Raw genomic sequence first — 27,909 nt, forward strand, 5'->3', positions numbered from 1 at the left:
TATTCCTCAGGTTCCATTAAAAACTAATGGAGTATAGGCGATGTCGCCCCCTGTGTGTGGCACTCATTATGGCTAATTTTGATTTTGGTTATGTCAAAAACTGTCAAACATCCCGAGAGGCATGGACATAATCAGGTTGCAGTATAACATATTGTATAGTACATGACAAATGCAGTGTATTGTTCTCAAGAATGTTCATACATTCTTTTTTTTTTTTTACAGCTATGACATTGCACATAGACAGGATCATAGTTTGGTGTCCTGTTAGCTCTATCTCCTGTGTCTTTTTTTTCCTTGCAGTCCCCACTGCAAAACCTCCACCTTTGGGACCTGTGGCTCTTGCTGCGGTGATTGCTGGCCCAGTTTGTGTACTCTGCTTGCTGCTCGTTTTGGCTTTTTATGTCTGCCATAGCCACCGGGGGCTTGGGGCTGGCGGGGCTGGAGCCCACCATCACCATCATCACCGGGTGCCCAATGAAGAAGATCCCTCCATGGACCATCCGTTCATCACTGTTGGAACAACACTGAAGGACCTTATCTATGACATGACCACTTCTGGTTCTGGCTCAGGTATGCCAATACAGCATTCACCCAATATTATAAAATGCCAATATATTCTGGACTGAAAGCGAAATGCACGAAAAATGCTAAAATATTTGTTTTTGGCTGTAAACTAATCATGTTAAGAAACAAGTCATGGGTCAAGCAAATAATGCAAATTTGCTGTGGTATTTTTCCATGTAGATGTCTTGGAAGATGTAGATGTCTTACATCTTTACTTGAAAATTGTGTTGATTCCCCGTTAGCATTCAACTGCACTAGCATTCAAAAACAATGCATTGTCAAATTGATAGAATTAAATACATTTTATAGCATGTCTGCATGACTGTTATCAAGACTTCATTGAGTGCAGGTTTTGTTTGTTAAAATATTGACATTCTGTCTGTGTTGGCACTCGCACACACGTCTGGCTTAAGCCCTCTTCTGTGGAGACTCGCACCTTTTGTAAGCTGCCAAGAAATGGCTTGATTCAGTCCTTTTGAAATCTGCCTCATATTTTTTCCATAAATTCCTTTTTATGAAAACACAACATGGTGTAAAGCAATGGCCAGTAATTCTCAGTTATTTTCTGTATTGCCCCACCAGGTAACAAAAATATATTTCATGCCCTCCCCCATCTGGTGGTGGAATTGTACTGCTGTTGATGTGTTCAGGTCAGAATGGAGTTTTAAAAAAGTGAATTACACAGTGACTCTGTACTGTGTGGGGTTGCTCCACTGTGCCTCCGTCTGCTGTCATAACAGAGAGGCGTACTTGTTCTGGTTTGTATGCCTTAATTACATAAAAAATGTTAACGTAATTAATTAAATTCATTAATTCTTTAATTATCATTATGTAATCATGGTTCATCTGGTCTAAAAATGTTGACAATGTCAGCTTTTATTACAATAATGATATAAACAGTGCAAAATGGTGCCCGCCCACAGAGTAGACCACAGAGTAGTTTCACTGGCTTTCGCAACAAAAACATACACACATACAGGCAACTTATGTCTCACGCGGTACACTAGTGGTTCAAATGTGAATGACACCTCTCACGACTGAAAAGAGAGTTTAAGCCAAGCCCTTTGAATTGAATTATGGAATCCTATGGAGCAGTTAGACAAAATAAGCCACACAGAAAACTTTCTAAATCTTCCAAAACCGTCTATTTTAATTTAGTCTACCCACGGCCCACTTCTGAGCACACCCAGTCCGCTGTGATTGGTCACACTCCCAAGCGCTCCTAAGTATGGTACGTCCGGATTACTGCTGGACCGCACATTCTAATTTTGTGGGTATAGGTGTTGATAATAAATGAATAAAGTATTTGGAGGGCTAATTGAAAAGTGGTAGTACTGGTAGCTCATGAGCTACTGGTTGGAGACCCCTGACTTACTGTCTCTGAACTCAAAAGAGTGGCAACATAGGACCTCATTTGCTGGGTGCAGGCATAGTGCGTCCGACATTAATGCACCTTTCACGGCGAGAGCAGGCAACTTCTCCTGATCAAAGCTGTGTTTATCTCTCCTCCATATACACACAGCAGCATAGTGTTTCCGACATTAATGCACCTTTCCTGGCAAGAGCGCGCTGCTTCTTCTGGCTTCAACAACAGTTTGGCGGGTGTTTCACGTTCATGTTCACAAAACAGTCATGTGTGAAATTGAAAATGAAAATATTTTCGTCTTGCTAGGACTCACCACCTCAACCACTTCTACCTGACTTTGCCTCGTAGAAAGGTTTCCTGGGTGGCATAGCTAACAACCGCAAACAAAGAATGGAGGGCGTATCTGGCCAAAAATGAATGCTCATATAAGGAAGCCTAGCTTCTTGCGACGTCACATGCAGCCAAAATCTCTAAAATCTCAACCATTCCAAACTTATTTCATGGCTCACTTCCAAATGAGCAAACCTCATTATCTGAAACTTTGGCATCGTTTAACACAAGAATAAAATATTCTAACAACATTTACACAACAGAAAAGTGGGAAAAGAATAATAGGTGGAAAGATTTTACAGCCAAACTCTGCTTGTACAAATAAATGAGTACTTACTCATAAATCAATACTTACGCTTCTCCCCGCTTTGCACTGTAATTTGAAATTTTTTAAGGGCTGGACGGAATCATGCACAGACTCTTGGATGGGGCAGGAAGGATGGTGCAAATGTCCATTCAATGGAGAAGGAGGGACCATTTGTCACCTCGTTGATTTTCTTAATTTGGACAGCCTTTGCACGGTGCAGTGATATGCTGCCCACAAATTTGGACTAGTGAGGAGATACCGCCACGAATGAGTGGTCCACTGAAATATTTCCCCACACAAATGGTCCTTCTCACGATGACAGCATTTACACCACATTCAACGGTGTCACATACATATTCAATGTATGTGACTAGTACTGTGGATAAAAATGTGAGATGCGGCTATGTGAGCTGTTAATCATTTTGCTAATTTACTTTATGAGTTTACATGTGCATTTGTACATTCATTCATGTTTGTGTGGGGACTCTGCTATCAATAGGGTTTTTTTTATTTAATGTCCATATTTTGTTTCCTCCATGTCCATATTTTGTTTCCTCCTTCCTTCCCTGCGTTTTAAACTGAATGATGGTCTTCTTTGTCTCCAGGCCTGCCACTTCTCGTCCAGAGAACCATTGCCAGGACCATCATCTTGCAGGAGAGCATCGGGAAAGGCCGTTTTGGGGAGGTGTGGCGTGGTAAATGGCGTGGTGAGGAAGTGGCTGTGAAGATTTTCTCTTCCCGGGAAGAGCGGTCTTGGTTCCGAGAGGCTGAGATCTACCAGACCGTGATGCTTAGACATGAGAATATTTTGGGATTCATTGCCGCAGACAACAAAGGTGAGCTATTGTAAGAACTCTTCTTTTTGTGGGCTTGTACAAGTCCAGCATACCAACTACATCCGGGTGGGACATTCAAGAGCAATATTACAGTTTCAGAGAGTAGTAGAAATGTAGAAAGTTTGGTACGTTTGATCAAAGCCTAGCAATCGATTCAAAATGCCTTAAAATAGATGTCATTGTGTGACTGTGTGTGTATTTGCACATAAGTGGTTGGCAACTAGCACAGGTGAGCCGAGAGATTTCAGTGTACAAAGTTAACTTGCTTGAGGCAGGCGGCTTTTCGGTGGGAGTAGACAGACTGCTGGGGCGCGTGGAGGAGTAATACTCCCCAGTGAAGGTGCAGCAGACACTGTTAAACATCAGCAAAACACACACATGCATGTAGACACACACTGAGACAAGCAACTTCACACAAGTTCACCAGTGTGCCATCTTATAGTTTCCAGCCTTTCTTAAAGGTATACCACGCACATGACTACATACGTAATACATTTTGTTGCAGTGCTGGTGCTACTGGTGGTACTCTTTTACCGTATAGGGTCTTTGGTCTACCTCCTGATGTGTTTGTGATGCTTTTTTCCCCTCTACTTTTTAATGTTTTTAAATACAACCTTTTAAAAAACATTACAAAAATTACATCCAAGTCTACATGGTTTAGAGTAAAGGGGCAACTTTGGTGGTTACTGTAGACGTTTATAAAAACAAGATACATACATATGTGTTTTACATTTCTATGTTACTGCCTTAAGTTCATAAATTTTGAGCAAAAGGTGAAAATACTTGAAAAAGAAAACTTATAAAATACCTTTAATATTATTTTAGTCTCACAATTATGCTTTTTAACTGTATTTTGTATTACATAAAAAAAATCTAAATATGTTGCTATTGTCTCTGTTTGTAGATAATGGCACATGGACTCAGCTGTGGCTGGTGTCAGACTACCATGAGCACGGCTCCCTGTTTGACTACCTGAATCGTTACACCGTTACTGTTGAAGGCATGATCAAACTATCTCTGTCTACAGCCAGTGGCTTGGCCCACCTCCACATGGAGATTGTGGGTACACAAGGTGAGTAACACTGTATACATATTTGTATACTGTATGTATACATATTTGTATACTGTATGTATACATATTTGTATACTGTATGTATACGTATTTGTATACAGTATGTCACATAAGTGAGTACACTCCGCACATTCCTGCAAGTATTTGGTTACAATAATCCCTCATTTATCACAGTTTTGGTTCCAGACCTGACCGTAGTAAGTGAATTTCCACAAAGTAGCATTTCTCATTTCTAAATAGAATATGTTTGTATTGTAGAAAACCTGTGTACCACCTGCTAAATAGGTTTTTAAAGCATTATTAGAGCCCTCTGGACATGACATTTACTTTTAAACTTGTATTACACAGCGACAGCTCTTTATGTCCAGTTAGCATTTACTATCAAACATTACCAATGGTATGAAATGAGTATCTAAAGGACAATGCAGCCAAAGCCCAGACAGAATATTAAAAAGGTTTCAGCAATCCGCACATTTTCCAACTCATCATAAAATATTACTTTAAGAAATGGACGTGTATAAAGCATTCCCGTCGTGGAGTTCAGGGCACAAAGCAAAGTCATTAAACAATTGTATTTTTTTTCTAAATAGTGAGCCACTACAAGTGAAATACCGCTCAGTTAGTTCATCCACCCTGTGGTGACTATTGTCTTCATCAGTGTGCTGTGACTGACACCTAGTGACCAGTGTAGAATACTACCACAAAGCTGCCGTTTGTGGTTAAGGAGAGACTCACCTGGCTGATGCAATTCAGTCGCTTTATGAACAAGCGGAGAACACATGACACACAGCAGGAGCTGCTGTCGGCAACAACTCACGATAATCATTCGCACTCTCCACACTGCTAACACTGACACCTAGTGACACCTAGTGACACCTAGTGACACCTAGTGACACCTAGTGACACCTAGTGACACCTAGTGACACCTAGTGACACCTAGTGACACCTAGTGACACCTAGTGACACCTAGTGACACCTAGTGACACCTAGTGACCAGTGTAGAATACTACCATAAAGCTGCTGTTTGTAGTTAAGGAGAGACTCACCTGGCTGATGCAATTCAGTCGCTCTATGAACAAGCGGAGAACACATGACACACAACAGGAGCTGCTGTCGGCAACAATTCACGATAGTCATTCCCACTCTCCACAACTGCTAACACTCAGCTGAACACGGTCAACTCTCGCTAACTGATGTCACACACACGACACACAAGTCATGTCAAGCCAGGCATGTCACACACATGACACACAAGTCACACACAAGTGTGAATGTGCAGCCTGCGGGCCGAAATGGACCCGGACTGACAACTCTGGTCTTTTGGAGCGTCTGGAGCATAGCCGAGCTGTGTGCCGAGGACATGTTTTCAATGTATAGTTTCTGGATTCGGCTCACAATCGTGACGGCCAAAACCAGTGCCAATTGGCACTCGCGTTTTAACTCCAGACTCCTTGGTTTACATGCCCACTCATGTATAGTAATTTGTGCAGGCACTACTTGCACAAGGTCAGGCAGCAGATCTGGTTTGCCACCCTTGTTGCTGCATATTTGCACGCTGAATGCCTCGCCATTTCATCCATCATGTGAAATATGTACATGTTGGAAAGGATATATTACATTGCGGGATGGGCTTTTTGCCATTTTGTGTTGTCCCATGCAGGGCAGATGGCATTTACGTTTTACAGTGTATTGTTGCATCTTTACTCCAGAACAATTTTGGACACTAATAAATCAAATAATGATAGTGACTGTGACAGCACATCATTGTTGTTGCACAACCAAAAGTGGAGGCCAAGTGTTCCAAACAGGCAACTTTAGTTTCATTTTAATTTTATTTTTTCTTTAGAAGTTGAAGTTGCTAGTTGAAGGAAATTGTGTGAATTGGATCCAATTTTTATTTACTGTATTAAAAGTACTCCACCTTCCATTATTGTGGAATATAAATGTTGTGTAGGATTTGTATTTGAATACATGAGCTCATGAATTATTAGTGAAGGTTATTTGTTGGTTATATGACTCTCCCCAGGTAAACCAGCAATTGCCCACAGAGATCTCAAGTCCAAGAACATACTGGTAAAGAAGAATGGAACCTGTTGCATTGCAGACTTGGGTCTTGCTGTTCGGCACGACTCGGCCACCGATACAATTGACATTGCTCCAAATCACAGAGTGGGAACAAAAAGGTAAACATCAAAAATAACCATTTTATTACTCAAATTTCTAGTGAGATAGATGTAGTGTGTTTATTGATTTCAGAATCAGAAAACTAGTATTATACTAGCAGTTTCATTAATTGGTCACTTTTGTCAGTCCTCCCAGTCCAGATGGTGGAACTTGTGACATTCAAGACAGCAGTCAAGCAACACTGACAGATGAGGTCATTTAAGCTCTCACAACATTAAGATAATGACTCTAGACTACTCAAAACTAATTCACAAGCTCTATTTAGCCCTGCCTCTAAAGTTCTTTTATGTTGCCTAATTTGAAAATGAATTAATGCAGACGCCTCACCAACGTTAGAACCTTGGGTTTTATGGTCATCAGTATGCTTTCCATTAAAAATTGGGTAGTGGGCCACATAAAATCACATTGGGGGTACTTCAGTTTGACACTTGTGGTCATCACTGAATTGTTCGTCTTTATTCATCTAATTTTAACCGGCAGGTATTGTGGAATGAAAAAGTTTGGGTACCCCTGCTAATTTCTAAGATTTTCCTTTATAAATCACTGGTTGTTTGGATCAGCAATTTTAGTTCAATACAGTGCATCCGGAAAGTATTCACAGCGCTTCACTTTTTCTACATTTTGTCATGTTACAGCCTCATTCCAAACTGAATTAAATTAATCTCTTACCTCAAAATTCTACACAAAATACTCCATTATGACAATGTGAAAAAAGTTTTTTTTGACATGTTTTGAATTTATTAAAAATAGAAAACAAAAAAAAACCTCTCTGTGAATCACCACCTTATCGTGGTGAAGGGGTTTGAGTGCCCGAGTGATCCGAGGAGCTATGTTGTCTGGGGCTATATGCCCCTGGTAGGGTCTCCCAAGGCAAACAGGTCCGAGGTGACGGGACAGACCAAGAGTGATTCAGAAGACCCGTATGATTAAAAACAAGAGGAGAAACCGTACCTTGCCCGGAAGTGGGATACCGGGGCCTCACCCTGGAGCCAGGCCCCGGGGAGGGGCTCGCAGGCGAGCGCCTGGTGGTCGGGCCTTCACCTGTAGAGCCCGGCCGGGCCCAGCCCGAAGAAGCCACACGGGATCTCCCCCTCATAGACCCACCCACCTACGGGGGCAAGCATAAGGGTCCGGTGCAATGTGTGTTGGGTGGCGGTCAAGGGCGGGTGCGTAGGCGACCTGGTCTTCGGCGGCCAAATCTGGTTCTGGGACATGGAATGTCACTTCGCTGGTGGGGAAGGAACCTGAACTTGTGCGAAAGGTTGAGACATTCCGACTAGACATAGTCGGACTCACCTCGACCCACAGTTTGGGTTCCGGAACCAAACTCCTCGAGAGGGGCTGGACCTTGTTCTACTCTGGAGTTGCTGCAGGGGAGAGGCGGCGAGCTAGTGTGGGCTTATTAATAGCCCCCCGGCTTGGTGCCTCTGTGTTGGAGTCAGCCCCGGTGAACGAGAGGGTCACTTCCCTACGCCTTCAGGCTGAGGAAAGGGTCCTGACTGTCATTTGTGCGTACGCACCAAATGGCAGTTCGGAGTACCCGGCCTTCTTGGAGTCCTCAGAGGGGTGCTGGAGAGCACCCCAGCTGGTGACTCCGTCGTTCTACTGGGAGACTTCAACGCCCATGTGGGCAATGACAGTGTGACCTGGAGGGGCGTGATTGGGAGGAACGGCCTCCCTGATCTGAACCCGTGCGGTGAGATGTTATTGGACTTCTGTGCGAACCACAGTTTGTCCATAACTAACACCATGTTCGAACATAGGGATGTCCATAAGTACACTTGGCACCAGGACACCCTAGGCCGCAGGTCTATGATCGACTTTGTAGTCGTATCCGCATGTTCTGGACACACGGGTGAAGAGAGGGACTGAGCTGTCAACTGATCATCACCTGGTGGTGAGTTGGATTAGATGGCGGGGGAGGATGCTGGACAGACCTGGTAGGCCCAAACGAGTAGTGAGGGTGTGCTGGGAACGTCTGGCAGAGTCTCCCCTTCGTCGAGTCTTCAACTCTCACCTCCGGCAGAGCTTTACCTGCATCCCGGGGGAGGACCGGGATATTGAGTCCGAATGGGCCATATTCCGTGCCTCCATTGCTGAGGCAGCTGACCGGAGCTGCGGCCGCAAGGTGGTCGGTGCCAGTCGCGGCGGAAGGCCCCGAACCCGATGGTGGACACCAGAGGTCAGGGCTGCCGTCAAGCTGAAGAAGGAGTCCTATCGAGCCTTGATGGCTTGTGGGACTCCGGAAGCAGCTGACAGGTACCATCAGGCCAAACGGTTTGCGGCTTCGGCGGTTGTCGAGGCAAAAACTCGGGTGTGGGAGGAATTCGGTGAGGCCATGGAGCACGACTTTCGGTCGGCCTCGAAGAGGTTCTGGCAAACCATCCGGCGCCTCAGAAAAGGGAAGCAGTGCCCAGTCCACACTGTTTACAGTGGAGACGGGGGCCTGCTGACCTCGACTGGGGATGTAGTCGGAAGGTGGAAGGAATACTTTGAGGCCCTTCTCAATCCCACTGACATACCTTCCATGAGGACACATACGTGGACAGTGCCATCACTGTGGCTGAGGTATCTGGGGTCGTTAAGACGCTCCTCAGTGGCAAAGCTCCGGGGGTGGACGAGTTCCGCCCAGAATTCCTCAAGGCTCTGGATGTTGAGGGACTGTCTTGGCTGACACGTCTCTTCAACATTGCATGGAAGTCGGGAACAGTACCTTTGGATTGGCAGACTGGGGTGGTGGTCTGTTTCCGGTAAACGTTGGCCTCCGCCAAGGCTGCCCTTTGTCACCGATTCTGTTCACAATTTTCATGGACAGAATTTCTAGGCGCAGCCAAGGTGTTGAGGGAGTCCAGTTCGGGGGCCTTAGAATCTCATCTCTGCTATTTGCAGATGATGTGGTTCTATGGCTTCTTCGGGCTGCGACCTTCAGCGTTTACTGGGACGGTTTGCATCTGAGTGTGAAGCTTCTGGGATGAGACTCTACCTCCAAATCAGAGGCCATGGTTCTCAGTCGGAAAAGGGTGGAGTGCTCCCTCCGGGTTGGGAATGAGGTCCTGCCCCAGGTGGAGGAGTTTAAGTATCTCGGGGTCTTGTTTACGAGTGAGGGAAAGTGGGAGCGTGAGGTCGACAGACGGATCGGTGCAGCCTCGGCAGTAATGCGGTCGCTGTACCGGACCGTCGTGGTGAAAAGAGAGCTGAGCCGGAGGGCAAAGCTCTCAATTTACCGGTCGATCTATGTTCCCACCCTCACCTATGGTCATGAGCTTTGGGTCATGACCGAAAGAATGAGATCGCGGATACAGGCGGCTGAAATGAGTTTCCTCCGTAGGGTAGCTGGACTCACCCTAAGAGATAGGGTGAGGAGCTCAGCCATCCGGGAGGGGCTCAGAGTAGAGCCGCTTCTCCTTCACATCGAGAGGAGTCACTTGAGGTGGCTCGGGCATCTAGTCCGGATGCCTCCCGGACGCCTCCCTGGCGAGATGTTCCGGGCATGCCCAGCCGGGAAAAGGCCCCGGGGCAGACCTAGGACACGCTGGAGGGACTATGTCTCACAGCTGGCCTGGGAACGCCTTGGTGTCCTCCCGGTGAAGCTGGAGGAGGTGACCGGGGACCGGGAAGTCTGGGCTTCCCTTCTAAGACTGCTGCCTCCGCGACCCGGACCCGGATAAGCGGAGGAAAATGGATGGATGGATGGAGAAAACAAAAAAATCACATTTACATAAGTATGCACAGCCTTTGCTTAATACTTTGTTGATCCACCTTTGGCAGCAATTACAGCCTCAAGTCTTTTTGAATATGATCCCACAAGTTTAGCACACCTATCTTTAGGCAGTTTTGCCCATTCTTCTTTGCAATAAGTCTCAAGCTCCATCAGGTTGGATGGGAGACGTCTGTGCACAGCCATTTTCAGATCTCTCCAGAGAAGTTCGATCGGATTCAAGTCTGGACTCTGCCTGGGCCACTCCAGGACATTCACGGAGTGGTTCTGAAGCCAATCTTTTGAGATCTTGGCTGTGTGCCATTGTCGACTGTCTATATGGTCAAGGTACATGACCAGTCTACTGAGGTCAAGAGCGCTCTGGAGCAGGTTTTCATACAGGATATCTCTATATATTGCTGCATTCATTTTTCCTTCTATCCTGACTAGTCTGCCAGTTCCTGCTGCTAAAAAACATCCCCACAGCATGATGCTGCCACCACCATGCTTCACTGTAGGGATGGTATTGGCCTGGTGATGAGCAGTGCCTGGTTTCCTCCAAACATGGCGCCTGGCATTCACACCAAAGAGTTCAATCTTTGTCTCATCAGACCAGAGAATTTTGTTTCTCATGGTCTGAGAGTCATTCAGGTGCTTTTTGGCAAATTCCAGACGGGCTGCCATGTTCCTTTTACTAAGGAGTGGCTTTCGTCTGGCCACTCTACCATACAGGCCTGATTGGTGGATTGCTGCAGAGATGGTTGTCCTTCTGGAAGGCTCTCCTCTCTCCACAGAGGAACGCTGGAGCTCTGACAGAGTGACCATCGGGGCCTTGGTCACCTCCCTGACTAAGGCCCTTCTTCCTTGATCGCTCAGTTTAGAAGGCCAGCCAGCTCTACTAGGAAGAGTCCTGGTGGTTCCAAACGTCTTCCATTTACGAATAATGGAGGCCACTGTGCTCATTGGGACCTTCAAAGCAGCAGACATTTTTCTGTATCCTTCCCCAGATTTGTGCCTCAAGACAATCTTGTCTCGCAGGTCTACAGACAGTTCTTTTGACTTCATGCTTGGTGTTTGTGCTCTGACATGCACAGTCAACTGTGGGACCTTATATAGACAGTTATTATATTTCCAAATCATGTCCAATCAACTGAATTTACTGCAGGTGGACTCCAATTAAGCTGTAGAAAGATCTCAAGGATGATCAGTGGAAAAAAGATGCACCTGAGCTCAATTTTGAGCTTCATGGCTGTGAATACTTATGTAAATGTGATTTTTTTGTTTTCTATTTTTAATAAATTCAAAACATGTCAAAAAAACCTTTTTTCACATTGTCATAATGGAGTATTTTGTGTAGAATTTTGAGGTAAGAGATTAATTTAATGCAGTTTGGAATGAGGCTGTAACATGACAAAATGTAGAAAAAGTGAAGCGCTGTGAATACTTTCCGGATGCACTGTATATCATATAGCAAACAAACACTGATGTATGAGAAATGAAATGAAGTTCATAGGATTTACATAAAGTGTGCAATAACTAGGTATTAAGTAGGCAGGTGCATACATTTGGGCACCCTTGTTTTATTGATTTGAATACCTTTCCAACTGGATATTGAAACACAAAATTTGTTTGGTAAGCTCACTGACTCTTGACCTGCATACAGGAGTGAACCCAATCATGACAAAGGGTATTTAAGGTAAATACGGCCAATTGCAAGTTGCATCTTCTCTGTAGAGTAGCAACATGATCGCCCTCAAAACAAATGATCTAAAAGCTTGTTCAGCATCATGGTCTCATTCAGAGATGTCAAACTAATTTTAGCTCAGGGGCCGCATGGAGGAAAATGTACTTTACCGGATTGGTAAAATCATGGTATATACAGTATGGGTTTATTAAAACAAATAAATAATATGAAATACGGTTGGGCGATATGGACCTTAGCATATATACAATATTTTTATGCTGTATTGCAATATGATATACTACACTTGTCTCAAATGTATTGGCTAGAAAGTGGCTAACTTTTCTAATGTGATGTCAGCCTCTGCACACATTGCTACTAAATCTTCAACAAACTGTAATGCCTGTGCTGGTGATTAATGGAGATGTAGTCACCAAGGAAATTCCAACTGCCTATGGAAGATATTTATGACACTCCTGTTTTATGCAGAAATGGTGCAAACAGTGCTTTTATTTTGAAGGACGGTCACAGAAGTGACCGTGTGTGGGGAGAATTTGCATTGATGGGGAAGACGACCTATGTTAAAAAATGAACGTGCTTCTGTATTTTTCCACTCAAAACTTCCACGTTGTCATCGGGCGCTGTGAAACGTTCCGTACACGTTCCGCACACACAACCACACAAGCTAATCCCTGCTAGCTTCCACTCACGCTCTGATGTTGTGGTTGCGAGTAAATACAGATTGCTGTTTCTTCAGATCCCCCAACAATTCATTCACCATCTCTCTTCTCCGTGTCAATGAAAGTTGTCATATTTGTCGGCATGAAGACTCACATAGTGGTGACGAAGGTTCCATGCTTTCAGCACTGAAACATGCTGTGAACACATCAAACATACAGCTTTTATTTATTCACTTCCATGAATAAATAGGAGGATGACCATTTCTCTTGGAACAGTTGGTACTCTGCATCCACTTTTCTCTTTTTTGACTGAGACATATTGGGATAATGAGGGTGCCAAAGCACATAATGTTAAATGTGGAAACTGTAATAGATGGATAAAACACAAGGTGGCTGACTGCACTTTACTTCCTCTGGACTGGTATAAACAATTTGCTTGCTTAACACAAATTACTGTAACGCCATCCAGTGGTCGTAATTAGAACAGCAGTTAATTTTATTGGAATTTTTTTCTACTTTATAAAATGGTCTTGCGAGCCGTATGTTTGAGACCCCTGTTCTAGAAGAATGATACCAAAAAATTGCTCAGAGATTTCATCAAACCTGACTCAACTGGAGATATTTTGTGAAGAGGAATGGAATACTTTCAACCAGAATCCATTCAATTGAAATTGCTGATCCCAACAACCAGTTGGAAGGAAAATCTTGAAGATCATCAGGGTTCCCAAACCTTTTCATACTACTGTATCTGTTCTGCTAAATAATACCTAGAATGACCAAATGTCGATACAGCTGTGGGCAGTAATGTAGTACATGCCATCATCATGGGCTTGAATGTCATTATTATTAATTGTTGGCCATTTGAACCGTTCTTTTTCCAGTGTGGAATATTTACACGTGACATACATCTTAAATTATTGTTTAAAAAAACAAGAATTTATCTACATTGTTAGATTTTTCTCTAATTTCTCTAAAAAATACTCTTTCTCTTTTTTCTCTAAAAAATACAGTCGCAATTATGGATACAGAATATTATACTGTATATAGTATCATGTGTGTTGAAGGTTTCAGAATATCAGCAGCATTTATCTTTAATTTACAAAGGCTATTTGTACTGTAGTTTTGCAGATTGGAAAGTTGTTTTTTTGTATTTATAGCCACTTTGCCAAGAACCAAATTGTCAACTTCAGATGGAAGGCAATTAGTTAGGATGATGAGGAGCAAGACAGGTATGCTTGAAGCAGTTCTGACTTGCATCTTGTCATGTATTTAATGTATTGCATTAGTCTGTCTGTGTTCATAAAGTGCTCATGACACCAAAAAAAGTTTAAAAAACAACAATAATAAAATGACAGTACCATATTTTTTATCAAGCGTCCTTAATTTTCTGAAAAATTGACAATGCGTCTTTCAATGCTGTGATAAACCAATCAGAAAACTATATGGATACGCACAGCACGTATCTTAACGTCCACCACGCTTCCGGGGAAGCCAAACAACAACACTACTATGTTTCCTGTGAAAAGTTAAGTGAATTGAGAGCTTTCTAAGAGGGTTAACAAAAGACAGGGCATTCAAAGTGACAATGCGCCCGGCGACCACGGACTACCCAATGACAGATTCCAACAATGGAACCCTGAATGTTCGATATCGAAATTTATGCGATGACTGTGGTGCTGCCGGGAGGACTATATAGACGACAGAATCCAACAACGATGAAAGAGAACCTGAATGTTTGATGGCGAAATAAAACAAAAAGGCGTACAAATGACAAATTAAAGGATAAACATTCATGGTTAGTTTTACCTTCCTTGAAGACGTGACTAAGACAAGTTTGTGTTTTGTTATGATTTATTTGTTGAGTTCAACAGTGTCTCTCATCTTATTTATTTAAATGCTGACACTTGCAACTTTCTTTGGCTCCATTTAATGGTTATTGAGGTGAGAAACACTCATGAATTCAAGAAATAACCCACATTGTGTCTTTGGGAACAGTCACATCTAGAATCATGTCTGCAATGAAGGTAAAACTCACTTTCAAGGGGAACTGCACTTTTTTTAGAATTTTTGCCCATCATTCATTATCGTTATTGAAACATGAACACATATTTATTTCCCTTTTCTGTGCAGTACAACTCCAGAAATTAATATCTCGCTAACAATGTATGTCATTGGGATACACCTTTTTGACTACAAAGCCCTCTATGAAAGAAAACCTCTAACTGTGTTTTATCATTTGATATACATGCTGCGTTTAGCTTATGCTATTTCCCTCAATAACAGCAGCGTAGATACAGCGATACAACACTTCTGCTCTCATTGGGATAACTGTGTATTCCAGCACAATACGTGTGCTCCAGTCCTCAAGCAAAAACCGCTGAGAGCAAACGAGCATAGTGAAATTTGTAGTGAAATTGAGGGGTAGGTATTCACTCTTCCATCTGTGAGTTTACTTCCTGGCAAGGCAAAGATGCAGGCTGTGCTCTTAGAAAATGCACTTCTGCCATCTTGTGGCTGTTTTTCAGCTTAAAACTGCACCAAACGTGCTCTTTTCTATTGTGGACTTGCATCATCACGGTTCTCACTCAAGAAAACATAAAAGACGTGAAGAATTCGAGGAATGTTAAGATTTTTCTCAGAATGACATCACTAAGAGCTACTTTGGATGCTTTGTGAATACATGCCCAGGTCATCAGGTGGCGATCACCAATTTCTCAAGGCTGCATTGATCATATCTTAATTCTTATTTTTATTGTTGGGTTTTCCCAATTGCTATTCGTACATGTGGAAAGTGTAAGCATGTCATGCTCCTCTTGCAACAAATAAAACCACTCCCATTACAGCACTCTTGCTCTAGACACAAATAACTGATAAATGCTACAATTTTTCTATTGAACCATAATTGTTATTTCCAGGTACATGGCCCCAGAAGTACTGGATGACTCTATAAACATGAAACACTTTGAATCTTTCAAGCGGGCTGACATTTACGCCATGGGATTGGTCTTCTGGGAGATTGCTAGTCGTTGCTCCATGGGAGGTGAGGCTCAAATCATACTATGTCATTATCTATCTATCTTATCTATCCTATCCATCTATCTATGATCCATGAAATCTCTTTGTGGTAAATTATTCGATGTGGAACTAGAACGATAATTACAGTCAGCAAGCATATTTTTGTATTACTATTTTCTTTATTATTAGCATATTATCTCTTAAACGCGCCCACAAACATTCAGGAAATACAACATTTGAGCAAGTGAGACCTCTCACACTGACACAAGCATGTTTTTGTTTATTTGTGTCAGTTCAAAATAAGATTTGTTTATTTATGATATTGGTTTTAAATTGTAAATGTTTGTGAGTACAATTCAGGGGACGGATATAGAAAAATGTCAATAATCCAAATAACAATAATCCAAAGCAAAATCTACACAAGAATGGTTAAAAAAAAGGACCAGGTAAATGTTCTGGGGTGGCCAAGTCAAAGCCCAGACTTTAATCCTATAGAGACTTTGTGGCTGGACTTGAAAAGGGCTGTTCATTTCCGATACCCATGTAGTTTGAGCACACATACTGTGCATCCGGAAAGTATTCACAGCGCTTCACTTTTTCTACATTTTGTCATGTTACAGCCTCATTCCAAACTGAATTAAATTAATCTCTTACCTCAAAATTCTACACAAAATACTCCATTATGACAATGTGAAAAAGGGTTTTTTTGACATGTTTTGAATTTATTAAAAATAGAAAACAAAAAAATCACATTTACATAAGTATTCACAGCCTTTGCTTAATACTTTGTTGATCCACCTTTGGCAGCAATTACAGCCTCAAGTCTTTTTGAATATGATCCCACAAGTTTAGCACACCTATCTTTAGGCAGTTTTGCCCATTCTTCTTTGCAATAAGTCTCAAGCTCCATCAGGTTGGATGGGAGACGTCTGTGCACAGCCATTTTCAGATCTCTCCAGAGAAGTTCGATCGGATTCAAGTCTGGACTCTGCCTGGGCCACTCCAGGACATTCACGGAGTGGTTCTGAAGCCAATCTTTTGAGATCTTGGCTGTGTGCCATTGTCGACTGTCTATATGGTCAAGGTACATGACCAGTCTACTGAGGTCAAGAGCGCTCTGGAGCAGGTTTTCATACAGGATATCTCTGTATATTGCTGCATTCATTTTCCTTCTATCCTGACTAGTCTGCCAGTTCCTGCTGCTGAAAAACATCCCCACAGCATGATGCTGCCACCACCATGCTTCACTGTAGGGATGGTATTGGCCTGGTGATGAGCAGTGCCTGGTTTCCTCCAAACATGGCGCCTGGCATTCACACCAAAGAGTTCAATCTTTGTCTCATCAGACCAGAGAATTTTGTTTCTCATGGTCTGAGAGTCATTCAGGTGCTTTTTGGCAAATTCCAGACGGGCTGCCATGTTCCTTTTACTAAGGAGTGGCTTTCGTCTGGCCACTCTACCATACAGGCCTGATTGGTGGATTGCTGCAGAGATGGTTGTCCTTCTGGAAGGCTCTCCTCTCTCCACAGAGGAACGCTGGAGCTCTGACAGAGTGACCATCGGGGCCTTGGTCACCTCCCTGACTAAGGCCCTTCTTCCCCGATCGCTCAGTTTAGAAGGCCAGCCAGCTCTAGGAAAGAGTCCTGGTGGTTCCAAACGTCTTTCATTTACAAATAATGGAGGCCACTGTGCTTATTGGGACCTTCAAAGCTGCAGAAATTTTTCTGTATCCTTCCCCAGATTTGTGCCTCAAGACAATCCTGTCATTGCAGGTCTACAGACAGTTCTTTTGACTTCATGCTTGGTGTTTGTGCTCTGACATGCACAGTCAACTGTGGGACCTTATATAGACAGTTATTATATTTCCAAATCATGTCCAATCAACTGAATTTACTGCAGGTAGACTCCAATTAAGCTGTAGAAAGATCTCAAGGATGATCAGTGGAAAAAAGATGCACCTGAGCTCAATTTTGAGCTTCATGGCAAAGGCTGTGAATACTTATGTAAATGTGATTTTTTTTTTGTTTTCTATTTTTAATAAATTCAAAACATGTCAAAAAAACCTTTTTTCACATTGTCATAATGGAGTATTTTGTGTAGAATTTTGAGGTAAGATATTAATTTAATTCAGTTTGGAATGAGGCTGTAACATGACAAAATGTAGAAAAAGTGAAGCGCTGTGAATACTTTCCGGATGCACTGTACTTTTCAATTCAGTCTTGAAACAATTTCATTCAACACTTCTTTGATGGGACCGTTTTAAAAATAGCCCCGTAAAAGGTCCAACTCTGTTTCTAGCGCTGCTAAATTAGAAGTTAGCTTGATATGCTTTTGCACAATTAAAATAATAGTTTAAAATCAGTCTATTTATTTATTTATTTATCAAATTTACCAGTCTATCTACGTTCCTACCCTCACCTATGGTCATGAGCTTTGGGTAGTGACCGAAAGGACAAGATTGCTGGTACAGGCGGCCAAAATGAGTTTTCTCCGCAGGGTGGCTGGGCTCTCCCTTCGAGATAAGGTGAGAAGCACTGTCATCCGGCAGAGACTCAGGAGTAGAACCACTGCTCCTCCGCATTGAGAAAGGCCAGATGAGGTGGATTGGGCCTCTGGTTAGGATGCTCCCTGGACGGCTCCCTGGGGGCACGTTCAGGGCACGTCCAACCGGTGAACCAGACCTCGGTGAAGATCCAGGACACCTTGGAGAGACTGCGTCTCCCAACTAGCCTGAGAGCCCTCGGGATGCGCCGGGAGGAGCTGGACGAAGTGGCCGGGGAGAGGGAAGTCTGGGCCTCCCTGCTTATGCTGCTGCCCCCGCGACCCGACCTTGGATAAGCAGTAGAAGATGGATGGATGGGTTTAATGGCTGTGTTACTAGCACAGACAGCAGTGGAATCGATGCAGTATTTGCATTGTATGTTCAGTTGTGTTGTTATTAACTAATATTTAAATAATTTGTCTGATCTGAAACAGTTAAGTGTGAGAAACATGCAAAAAAAGAAATCAAGCACTTTTTAACACAACTGTATATTTTTGTATTTTTAACCAGGGATCCACGAGGACTACCAGCTGCCATACTATGACCTGGTTCAGTCAGATCCATCGGTGGAAGAGATGAGGAAGGTGGTTTGTGAGCAGAAACTTCGTCCTAACATTCCCAACCGCTGGCAGAGCTGTGAGGTAAAATACTGTGCGATATATTTTCTCTGAAATGGTGGATGAGATTAATAGACATTTTGCAGCATTTATATTGCAGTAGTTGTAAGTATCATACAGACTCTAATTGACATGTCGAATTAACATTGAAATTGATCCAGAGTCCAAATGTCATCATTATTAAGCCTTTTTTTAGTCATAGTAAAATTTTAACATCCTTACGTCAAGTTGCAAATTAGCAACAAGCAACATTGCTGAATTTAACATGCCAGAGAGACTAATACTATAATGTCTTACTATGTAGGACTGTTACACCCAGAGGTGGCAGACATCTCTGACTTTAATATGAGCAACACTAGTTGGTGTGTTTCTTCAATGCAAAGTTATAGAGTTTAATGAGTTTGAAGTACCACCGGAGCTCAAGGCTGTTGGCAGGAGTGCGCTATGACAAAAAAGCTGCTCCTTTCATGTTCTGGATCGCTTTGCGACCACTTTGCAGAGGATTCACGTTTCTCCTAAAGGATGACGTAGTGTGCTTGTAGCACAGGTGATTGTGTGTGGGAGGTGGGTTTCGTCAAAAGGCAAGGGGCTGTACATTTGGTTCTTCCAGATGGTAATGCATAGTCGTTTTTGCCATATTATACTGAGCAGCCAACCTGGAAAACGTGTCAACCATGTTTGCCACCGTTGTGTTTGTGCTAATTCATAGATGCGTAGGTTTTGGTGCAGATGCTTTAAACCTGGCTGGTTAAAAAATGGTGATAATCAAGAGCTGACGATATGAAAAAATATATACTATATTATCTCTTTTTTGCCATATTGCCAAGTCAGACTTCCAAACCTAACAGTGACAGAGTTAGACGTGTCACGAGACACTCAATGTGGGAAGTATATTAGTGCAGTTTTGCTAAATCATGCTCTTTCATTGCAGTTTTAACATAACCAAATAACCCTGTGCTTTTTAGACATTATGGAAAGACAATCCAGTGTTTTTATTCCTCTGTAATTTAATAGAAAAAGCCAGTGTGACACACATGAGATAAGCTTAATGTGCATCCAGAGTTGCAATATATAATACACTGAAAGCCGCAAAAGCCAAAGAGGAAAATGTAAGCATTCCAAAGTTGCTTGGGAGAAATTGCACCCTTAGCATAGCATTGATAGTTCAACATGTGTTCGTACATGACAAAGCGTTCGTCAGTTGGTTGCTTTGGCTCATTGTTTTCCCAATATGTCTGGCTACTCCATCATAGCATTGTAATGAAGTGGAGTGTTGTCTTCTGTCATCTCTGCAGGCATTACGTGTAATGGCTAAGATAATGAGGGAGTGCTGGTATGCCAACGGGGCCGCCCGGCTCACTGCCCTCCGGATCAAGAAGACCCTATCACAGCTCAGCCAACAGGAGGGAATCAAAATGTAGACATAGCCCACCAAACATGCACACAAACACATTTCAAACTGACTTCCATTTCATTAGCGTTACATTGACATTATTATTCATTAATTGTTCCTCCCCTCTGGATTGGAAGGGAAGTGACACATCGTGTTTTTTTTCCATATCCTTTTTAACTCACTGACTGGTGAGGTTTGCATTTAGAACAGATGACGTGTTGTACACCTGAATCCATCAATGGATTGTTAGGCAATTGAATAAGGGTGTACTTATATTAAGCCATTCATATTAGACTCGGATGCCATTCCTGCTCCCTCTCCTCGCCCCTGCTGAGTATTCGTAGGTCTGCCATTTTTATTGGGCTGCATTTTCTATGGCTTTGTGGATTATCTCCATTCTTCTTGGTGGCTGTCAATTACTTGCAACAACTACTACTGGCCCACATCTTTTTTGTGTCCCAAAAGAGGGGAGGTTTACTAAACTTGGGTATTGATAAGAGCACTCTCCAAATGTGCCAGACTTAATTTATGATGTGGCTCAAGCACAGTATGATTGGCCTAGTAGGAGTACACCCTACATCTAATGAGGGATGGTAGTGCCTGAGATCATCTTGTTAAAGAAAGACTCTTAAAGACCCATTAGGGCAACATATAATATCGTCTCCATCCCTTCCCATCCCTGCCTGGCCTTCATTGCTCAGAGCTCTTCAGGTCGCTTAAACAGCAAGTTATCTGCTGGTATCACCTGGGAGTCCCCTGAGCTGCCTTACGGATTCACCATAGCCTCGCTTGTATATTAGCATTTAATTTTTCACTTCAGGTGATCATAAGCTAGTCTCAAGTGGAGATGCAAGCCCTTCATTTACTACATTGTTCCTAATGTAATCTGTCACAATAGCCCAAGCCACCAAGAGATGTGACACATGTGACACAAACGCACATTCTTGAAAGAATGTAATTATGTGAAGTGCTCCCACATAGTAGCACTGGAAGCTGGAGCAAGAAAGTATTACGATACCATGTTGTGCAGAATTTCTCATTGCTGCGACAATTTTGCACCTGGTTTTGATTTTTCTTACTAATGTATTACTTTCCTATCTCCCTGCCTATTATCATGGATCTCCAGGTCAGTTTAATTTATTATTTTAATTTTTATTTGGAGTGGCAGGGCATCTTTTTCTTTGAACTAAAAACGGGACATGATGACCTCATTAAGTTTTGGCAAACATGCTGCATCATATGCAATTTACAGTAGATAAATGTGTCTATTTTCTATACTCTGGTTAAAAGAAATCAGAAACAGCTAGAGCAACAACAATCAGCTGCCACTATGCCTTCCAGTACAGCTGTTACCGGAAAGTGCCAGCGCTTTAAAAATCCAACTTCTCACGCCAGCTGCTGTGCTGTGCTAGGCATTTCTTTCGGGCATGTATGCAGCTCTGTGTGTATCTGTGTGTGTGTGTGTCTTCTAGCGAGTGTCAGGAGCCCTGTGGAAGGCCATCTGAGCACAAAGTAGCTCATACTATGCACATCCAAAAAGAAGAGGGGAGCAACACATCACACCACACAATGGCAACAACAGTAAGCCAGCCTCTTCTCTGGTTCCATTTCATACTCCTCCAGGTGAACACACAAACACCTCAGCAACAAGTGTTGGACAGCTTGTCCTGTCAGTGGACTGAATCTGGAAAGTGATTTTGGAGAATCAGCAACACAAAACTTTAAAGAATGACTGAAGTTATGTTACTGATATAATGTTGGATTTCTAATTTTCATGTTTGTGCGTCAATGCAAAGTGGTCTTTAAAGTCATTTTTTCAGTGCATGATAATCTACAAAATATTAATTTCAAAAATAACAAGCAGATGTGTACAAAGCCATGGGTTTTCCAAGATTTTTGTGTATGTACATATTTTTTTCTACCAAATTACACATGTAAGCCTTGAGGGACCAAAAGCAGGATTTGGTCTTTTTATGTGCATAATGTGAAGAGTGATCAAAAACATTGCATGTATTGACTGAAGGTCAATGAGTATTTCAATGAGTAATAAGAGTCTGGTAACTTTTTGATCACACCTCACACATATGTAATTAGTACAATAATTAAAGTCATAGCAGCTTTGTTGAAAAGCTAAAGCAAAAACTAAAACGTACATGCCCATTTCTGAATTCATTGCCTGCCTCAAGATAATGGCAGTATTATACAACAAGTGTAAATATATAATTCCCCCCCAGAGGATTTCACCAGCCTGACATGTTGATTTTAATTTAAAGCTGTGACAAAAATAATTTGCAAGTGGCTGTCTGTATACAACCAAAAACACATGTAGCACTTGGTTTGATGGTATTTAGTCGTGTGTTCCGTTGCCAGTTGGCCTGTTGGAATATTAGTTATTCAGTTATTTGAATTGTTTGTTAAGTTATGTAAATATTGAAAATAAATAGAATTGACAATAACAAATGAATAGTTTGGGCTAAACAACTAATATAAAGTTACAAGCCACATTATGTATATCTGGTAAACCAAAACCTGTAACACAATAAAGGGCTTCAATGTAGAAAGAAAATATTACAACGGAAGTGAATCCAAAGACACATCCATCAATACTCTAAAGCGCTTGTCCTCATTACGGTTGCTGGGAATGACTATCCTAGCTGCCTTCAGGCCAAAGGCAGCATACACCCTAGGCCGGTTTCAAGACACTTTCACCTATTAAAGAAAATCTAGAAGTTCATATGGATTTTTCCGCTCTTTAATTGAGTTAAAATTCAGTTAAAATTGTCTAAGCTAAACCTTGTATGGTTAGGTTATTAATCCCCTATTGTTCACTTAGTGAGTTGCATAAAAACACCTGTCATATATGGTTGATATAGTACGCTCATGTGAGAATGCCAAATTTCTAAAACTTTTCCTGCCACTTTTGTACAATCTGTACGAAAACAATACTGCACTTGTTTCGTTCCACCAAATCAATTGTCCAAACAAAGCGCCCTTCTCTACCTGTCGCCATTTTTTATTAAGTGTGACTGCTTAATAACCCGCCATTGGGCCAAAGAAAGTTGGGCGTGCCAGTGATTTAATAAAGAAGGTAAGAAACTAGGGTTGGTCAATAATTTTTATATAGCAGTATATGAGAACTGGTATTTATCCCTTTACGGTATAAATTATTCCAATGATATGAATGAAAGCTAACCCTAACAAAAAAGCGGGTGGTTAGCGCGCAGGCCTCACAGCCAGGAGACCGGAGTTCAGTTCCACCCTCGGTCATCTCTGTGTGGAGTTTGCATGTTCTCCCCGTGCATGTGTGTGTTTTCTCCGGGTACTCCGGTTCCTCCCACATTCCAAAAACATGCTAGGTTAATTGCGACTCAAATTGTACGTATGAATGTGAGTGTGAATGGTTGTTTATCTATATGTGCCCTGTGATTGGCTGGCGACCAGTCCAGGGTGTACCTCGCCTCTCGCCCGAAGACAGCTGGGATAGGCTCCAGCACCCCCGCGACCCTCGTGAGGATAAGCGGTAGAAAATGAATGAATGAATGAATAAAGTGCTTATTGGTGTCTTTTTAGAGTCAATTAGATGTAAATTCTAACTTGTATGACACTTAAAACCAAGATAAAAGAAAGCAGGTGTGTCCAAAATGTGGCCCGTGGTGGCTTATTGTTATTGGCCTGCATTATATTGTAAAAATAAAATAATTGTCAACTTACATTATTATATATTACACTCATTTGCTTTGTTCCCTACAAAAGCTAAGCTGTGGATGCTTTGTTCAGTTCGCTTAGCCTCTGATACATTAGATTGATTTTAAGCATCTTTAATGCACAAAATGTACCCCCAAAATGTGTGGCCCTTGGTGGAAAAAATGTAAACACCCCCGTTTTAGATGATTCTAAACATTTTATCAATGACAAAAAACAACATAGTTATGGTTACTTTCTTATTCGAGTGAATAAACTGGCAATTCAAACCTTGTATTGCGGATAAATGCAGGATTATGGATGGATCAGTCTTGGACAAAGTTGAGGACTGGTAGTGCTGGTGTAGGACAATACTGTAATTTGGAAAAATAACTAAGCCCCTTATAATCTTGCTTGGAGCCTTTAGATATTACTTTGGCTGTGTGGTTTGTGTGTTCCATTCATGTGTTCCTAAAATCATCATTTGTACGATTTTAACAACACTGGGCAACACCTCTGGTATGTCTCAACTCAGACGACCCTCATTCTTGTCTTAAAAGTCACCACCAGCCTGTACTTTTCAAAACCCATGGTGACCTATCTGTACAAAGGTTACTTTTATTTGCAACATTTTTTTAGCTTGTGATCTTGAAACAAAGTTTGTTCTTCAATCTTTGTTGCCTTTCTGTCTTTTCATTCCATGTGCGCTGATGATCTTGTAGCTACACGCATCACTGCAGCGTGGAGTTCAGCTCAGGTTTCTAACTTAGCTTAACAAAAGGGCAGGGTTTCAACCTGGAGTATGCTTGAAATAAATGTTCCTGTTTTTGTCGACAACTCCAATCGATCAAGTCAACAAATCCCTGTCCACTGTGTTCTTCTTATCAACTTAAAAATCATATTCATGACTGACCGGTTTAGTGGACATAACATATAAGAGTCAAAAGGGTCATTTCTAATTTCTATGAAAAATTGGCCTGTTTATGTTGACGTTTTGTGTATTGTTAGCTTCATCATTATTGCTAAAGCAGCCTTAAAGGATCCCTTAAATGATTCATCAACTTTGTAAAATATGTTATATATTACATGTAATTATGTTCTGCATAGTGTAGTTTGATTTTTGATAGTGAAAGGTAAATTCACAAAAATTACATTAATTAAATTACATTGTAGTTCATGTTACCACCATGAACTACAACTTTCGCTCTTCAGTTTCATTTCCAGAAGCAACGCCATCCGAGTACTGACTCAGGTAAACAAACTGCGGTGTACAAAACAGGATGTTTACAGTGATTCTAGCGAAGATTTGAGACAATAGTTTTTGAGGAGAAAAGAAGATTTGGAGATTAAATGGAACTTTCAGGACTACAGGAAAATGCACCTTTTTTTTGACAAAATGGTCATTCTTGTTTTTTTCTGTGTACTAGCTAAATAAATTATTTTTGACCATACTGTAAAGCCAAATCCTTCAAAGCAGTCATCAGTGAAATGATCACTGCAAAGAACAGAACTTGAGGCGGGCTCTCTCTCGTTCTGTACACTTTCTGTGCCCATTTCTGTTTCAAACCTTTCTTTTGGAAAAGAAAAACTTACAGTATCACTCAGATACTGTGAACATCCAACAGCAACACATTTTGGCATGACTACTATTTTGATAAAAATATATATATATATATACTGCACTAAATTCCAACTTAGTCTAATTTGAGAAGCATGTGTTTATGCCGCTTAGCTGGGAGGTGTTACCCCAATGGCGTCACTTCTGAAATGAGGCTAAACTGCGAGAGCTTGTTCGTCATGGCTGGCACTAAAAATATGAATGTAATTTTTGTGATTTTACCATTCAACTGATGAATCATTAAATAACCTTAAATAACCGCTACACATGCAATCGCTGTGTGTAAAATATATAGATGTTTAAAAGTGTGCACATGGAGGAAAACAATGTCAACAAACCTTGTGCGTTCAAAACTCCTTCAGTCAGTATAAATCTGTAGGCAATGGCTTGTTGGGTTTGTTCAACTTACGTTAAAGTCAGTCAGCCAGTCGCAAGGGACATGCTCTACTATACTACACTATTATAGTGGGTCCATCCCTGCATGGTGGGGTGGATAGCAACTGATGTCAGGGGTTCATAGTTAAGTGTGGTGTGGGTTGCGGCCATAACAGTAGCTCCTGTTGTTGTGCCTATTGTGAGATAATTCAAACCTGCCAATGGAAGCCTGTTCTGGGGATCAAGTCTCTCTGCTACAGTAACATTACTGACACCTAGTGACCAGTGTAGAGTATTCCATGTCTTCGAATGTGCCTTCTGAGTGCCTTATATATACGTATATGTATTTTAGTTCATTTAACAACTTTTATGAAATGCTTAATTTCAAAAATACATTCAATATGCTTAGTTTCACAAAAAATAGCCTAACCAATCACTATGGTTTATTAATATGTGTCGAAGCGCAAAGTGGTGAGGGATTAGTGTACTTTAAAAATGCCATGTTCTGCAGGGAGTAAGATTAGAGGTACTTCCATAGTAGTGCCAAACAGGAACCAACCTGTATCCAAACCTATATATAACCTGAATGTATTTAAACCTTTGTTTCAAGCATACATTAGCATTTCCTGTTGAGTGACTGCACAGGCCTTTTTCCTGACTGCTGCTACCACTTCTGAGCGTGATACAACGAATTCAGATGTAGACGCATTAAAAAAGAAAAAGCTCAAATTTCTTTTCACGTATGAACAGGAGCTGAAATGTCTGAGCTATTCTGTGGCCTAAACCTATGTTGTGTCAGTTATTGCTTTATTTGTGCAAGATGTTGTAGATGGAGGGCTAAAAAAGCAAGGGTACTCCACCAACTATGCCAGAGACTCAAGCGCCTCAGACCATACACAGCTGTGAATGTATCGAGCCCTTTGAGAGCCTCCGACCAATCAAAGCACAACCCAAAAGTCACAGAAGAAACTGGTGATGCGTGATATTATCTGCATCCTCATCGTCTCCTTATGCAAACCTGTGAGAGCAGTGTCCGCACAGGTTCATGAATTTGTTTCTTGCATGATCCACACACTGTGATCAGGACCACCATTGCTTTTGAAAGGGTCATGTTGGAGAGAGGCCTACTGGGAAAATGTCACACTACGGGGGGGGGGTTTGGGTCCCTAAAGTGCTCAGACTGACACGCTGCAGTGTAGCACAAAGCTTTCTATTTTGATTTGGAGCAAGTAAGAATTATTTTACTTTTGCAATGCCAAGACTGCATGTGATCAAGACTGCTTGACAAATGAAAGCTAAACATCATCCTAAAAGATCACTTATGGAACATACCTCCATGTTAAAGAACAATGTGTTTTACCTCACTGTAAATATAGTTTCTATTTGTTTACTCTGATTTGTTTTATTTCTATGAAATGTTAAGAAGTTACAGAGAAGTTTTAGTTTTTTCTTTGGCGGTACCTTTTTTCCCCCGTCAAACGGCATTGTGTTGTTTGTGTGGAGTCCAAACATTGAAGTATTCCTCTTTGCCATTCATGTTGTGTAATCGCTGATGTGTTTTAGTAGTGTTGTTCTACTTGAGCTGTACAGTCAAAAGTGCTTTACAGATGTCAAGCCCCATTCTGAGCTCTGCTACAAATGCCTTTTTCAATATGCTCTTTGTCTTAAAAAAAAAAAAAGGAAGAAATCCAAGTGGTGTTTGAGGACACCTTTTGGATTTCTAAACGTAATTATCATGACCTTTTTTATATTGTGTGTACAGATGAATGAGAGATCATAGGAACTAGATGACTGAAACATGTTAACTTTTAACATAGCTGGAGTAGAAAAAGGTGTGATTAAACAATGTTTCACTACTAGAGATGTGTTTTTATTTTGTTGGCCTTGTTTTTTGATTGTTTGCTGTTCAAAAATACATTACTGATTCTGGACAGTGTGTTTGAAACGCACT

General features: G+C 41.8%; 1 protein-coding gene across 1 annotated transcript in view; it reads left to right on the forward strand.

Moving 5' to 3' along the window:
- tgfbr1b (transforming growth factor, beta receptor 1 b) overlaps nucleotides 1-27,645 on the forward strand; it is a 59,925-nt gene extending 32,280 nt beyond the window's left edge. The window contains exons 3-9 of the mRNA XM_058059606.2: nucleotides 301-570; nucleotides 3,173-3,403; nucleotides 4,308-4,475; nucleotides 6,502-6,658; nucleotides 15,633-15,757; nucleotides 18,785-18,915; nucleotides 20,187-27,645. Of these exons, the coding sequence (XP_057915589.2) occupies nucleotides 301-570; nucleotides 3,173-3,403; nucleotides 4,308-4,475; nucleotides 6,502-6,658; nucleotides 15,633-15,757; nucleotides 18,785-18,915; nucleotides 20,187-20,312 (1,208 nt within the window). The 3' untranslated portion in view covers nucleotides 20,313-27,645. The remainder of the gene's footprint in view (nucleotides 1-300; nucleotides 571-3,172; nucleotides 3,404-4,307; nucleotides 4,476-6,501; nucleotides 6,659-15,632; nucleotides 15,758-18,784; nucleotides 18,916-20,186) is intronic.
- The last annotated feature ends 264 nt before the right edge of the window (nucleotides 27,646-27,909 follow it).

This window comes from Doryrhamphus excisus, linkage group LG5 (genome assembly GCF_037039965.1).
Source record: "Doryrhamphus excisus strain RoL-2023G ecotype Guam linkage group LG5, RoL_Dexc_Guam_v1.1, whole genome shotgun sequence".
NCBI lineage: Eukaryota > Metazoa > Chordata > Actinopteri > Syngnathiformes > Syngnathidae > Doryrhamphus > Doryrhamphus excisus.